Source organism: Pygoscelis adeliae, unplaced genomic scaffold (genome assembly GCF_000699105.1).
Source record: "Pygoscelis adeliae isolate BGI_AS28 unplaced genomic scaffold, ASM69910v1 Scaffold126, whole genome shotgun sequence".
Taxonomy (NCBI): domain Eukaryota; kingdom Metazoa; phylum Chordata; class Aves; order Sphenisciformes; family Spheniscidae; genus Pygoscelis; species Pygoscelis adeliae.
In genome coordinates this window covers 251,604-254,744 of record NW_008824896.1, presented here as the reverse complement: position 1 = coordinate 254,744, position 3,141 = coordinate 251,604, and the positions used below count along the sequence as shown (strand labels likewise).

Here is a 3,141-nt window from a genome sequence, read left to right as displayed (position 1 = left end):
GGAAGTGAGCAAGCAAGCAAGCAGCTGCATGGTGCTCAGTTGCCAACTGAGGTTAAACCACGACAGAGTGACAGCTAAAGCTCTGCATTAAGCATAGTGGTTCTATCAATCTTCCTGTTGCTTTGCAAATCTGGTTTCAAATAGCAGCACGTGTACTAAAAAAGGGAAAAGGAGGAAGGACTGCTGCCACTCCCCCCTGTTAGCATTGCCCAATATCAAGTATACACCATGTAACCTCACAGGATTATATGTATTCAACATCCTCATCCATGCTCACCCAGTACTGTCAAACAAGGAAGGTCTCTTCAGAAAAGTGGTGAAATTATTCCTGCCATACTTTTGAATCTATTTTAGCTTCAGAATAGTTCAGTTCCTCACACAGATTACTGCTGTTCCCAGGCTGGTTATGAATACCAGTCAAGAATCTTAAGTTTAAGAGTTAGAGGATGTTTCCTTCCACTTGATGAACAGCTTTCAACCCTTCAACAGTGTGAAGTTCCTCTTGCTAAACTGTGAGTTAAAGGTTTTTATAAAACATCTAGACTTACCTGGACTGGGATCAATATTTGCCAGGAGCTCTAGGTGAGGTCGAAGACGATTCAGGTTAGCTGGATCTCCAGTCCTCTGAAGAGCAATAGTTAATTCCTGAACACTCTGTGCAAATGAGGCTGGGGTCTGCAACTTAAAAAAATTATAATAATTAACTTTTTACAGGCAAAACAATCCTCATGGTTTCTGAAGGTTGCTCCACAAGCTCACAAGAGCTGTCTTCCAAAACTGGAGTAATATGTTTTTCGCACAAGCCCATTTCAGCACCTTCTATCGAATTCCTTCTCTGGCATTAAGAACGCACAATTCTTTGACACTGCAGGTTAAAATACAGCTCTAAATAGACAAAATGAAGGCTGGTATTATTTCTAGCAATGTAATCTATTTCTTTTCTGTGTTGCACTGGCACTCAGAAAAAAATACAGAATATTAGAAGCCATTTAATTTAGATTTATGAAGACTCTAGTATCTCCAATCCCTGAACTAACAGGTTTGCACCCGGCTTTAAACTGAGTACAGCAGACAATAAAGAGCAAGATGGTTGAAGGATAAAGATAGCTAGCAACGTTCTATTTACTAACATCACACAATTTCAGTATTTAAAAACCTTTAAGTCTACCTAGGTTCTTCAGGAGATGTCTGGCAGGATACCTGAAAAGGTGGGCAAATGTATAAATACACAACAGACCAATCTTTAAGCTAATCCTCCTGCACTGCAGCCAAAGCGATCGTTTCACAGCTTTTGTAACCATTCAACAATCCCACCTAATTTAGGCACTTACATGTGAGTCCCCTAATTTAAAAGCCCATTTATCCTATGTTCCCTCTAAACAAAAGAGATCTGGGCATTTCCAGAAGTCAAGTCATTTTATTTAAGAAATGTGCTTCCACCTCTCTTACTTACTTCAGGTATAGACTAGGGGACTGATTTTCTTTCAACTTATGCACTAGCTTCCTGCCTGGAAACATGAACCATTAACTTCTGTTACTACATTGGCAGTTATTAGCTGTTCAGAAAGGACACATCCCAGCTGTGCAGCTAATCTTTGTGGCTTCCCATCTGCAGAAAGAGGTAAAGTAGAAAGAGATGGCAGAGGGAGCAAGATTCATTAAGTTACAAATATATATTCTAATTATTTAGGCCATAGCGGGTTTTGAAATAACAGGGCAAATGATTAATGGGTAAGGTGAGTACACATGGGCACAATTTGTAAATTCATGTTACAAGTATTTAAATCTACTACAGTTGCAAACAAGATAGACTAGGCTGATTTTAGGTGGCTTTACCTTGTCAATGATAGACTGCATGTGGGATTTGTGAGATTGGTCTCCGTATAACAGTGAGGACCACTGATCTGGTGCAATGCGTAAACCTGCTTCCATAGCAATTTGAACTATCTGGGAGTCATGTTCCCTTCTCAGAGCTTCATAAGTCCGAAATTCCTCCTTCAGTTGCATCAGGGAGGAATCCTCATCTCGCTTTGTCACCTAGTGAGGAGAAATGAGCCAAATACAATTAAGCAGGATAAACCAGAGATTATGTAACATCCAAGGCAAGTGAAATCTTCAGTCAACAACTAAAGTTCTTCCTTCTAAACTAAACTGAACTATGATACCACGCAGTGAACACTAGTTCCTACTAAAATAGCACACTCTTCATAAACTGGAACCACTGTGAAATGGATACCAAACATAAATTTACTCAGACTCTGACCCAGATATTGGTGGAAGCATCACACTTCCTAAATGACATTACAGCATCCACACCTTACTTCTCCAATCAAGGTATTTTGTTTGTATTGCAGAATTTTGTTTGAGGGTGCAATTAGCAACAACGAAGTATTTTTCTCCTCATTTAGCGAAAGTGAATGACATTTAAGTTGAGCACCTAGGAATGGACCATTAAATACTGTGAAGTACAATAAGCAGCTTAAGTTCTCTTCATACAACTCTGATATCCAAGAGCCTCATATTTCTTTGTTTCTAACCACACCACCACTCAATTAATAGAAATGGGGATTTTCCAGCTTTAAGCCTCTTCTAAGGAGGTAAGTTATGCTGATTTACATACAAGTTTTGTTACTGTGCATCTATTAAACCTGGACAGAGTCAAAACCTAGCTTTACAGCTTGAAGTTGCAATTTCAGCCTACATTGCCATCATAGCTGTACGACAAAGAACTCTCCAAACACATGTGGGACTTAATGAGTAATACTTTCTATAACTACACATATTTTTAGGCACATTTAATGTTACAGGACAATGAAAATTGAAAATGAAAAACAATAGTTTTCACAGCATTATGAAATCTCCAAGCAGAATCTTCTCCATACCTTGAAGCACGAGGCTCTGTAAAGAAGCTGGACAACATGCCCAATGCTAGTTTTAGAAGCCTGAGGAAATCGCGGCTCCAGCCTCTGAACCACAAAGAGAACCAAGACTTTTCGTGACAATGCAGATCCATCTTCCAGAGCCAGTAGAACCAGCTTTAAAGCCTCCTCTTGCATTGCTGGTGGCAGGGTGGAAATGTGAAGAAAAGAGACAGAAGATGAGAGAAGACCAAGAAAGATTTCTGCAGTTTCTTGTTTCCCT

The 3,141-nt window shown here is 39.5% G+C and overlaps 1 protein-coding gene across 3 annotated transcripts in view; it reads right to left on the bottom strand.

Annotated features, from left to right (window-relative positions):
- The window catches only part of RC3H1 (ring finger and CCCH-type domains 1), a 50,083-nt gene that overhangs the window by 30,411 nt on the left and 16,531 nt on the right, over positions 1 to 3,141 (bottom strand). For all 3 annotated transcript variants that reach the window (XM_009324625.1, XM_009324626.1, XM_009324627.1), the window contains exons 5-7: positions 2,883 to 3,058; positions 1,837 to 2,037; positions 549 to 681 (exon numbers count right to left, since the gene is read on the bottom strand). In XM_009324625.1, the coding sequence (XP_009322900.1) occupies positions 549 to 681; positions 1,837 to 2,037; positions 2,883 to 3,058 (510 nt within the window). The remainder of the gene's footprint in view (positions 1 to 548; positions 682 to 1,836; positions 2,038 to 2,882; positions 3,059 to 3,141) is intronic.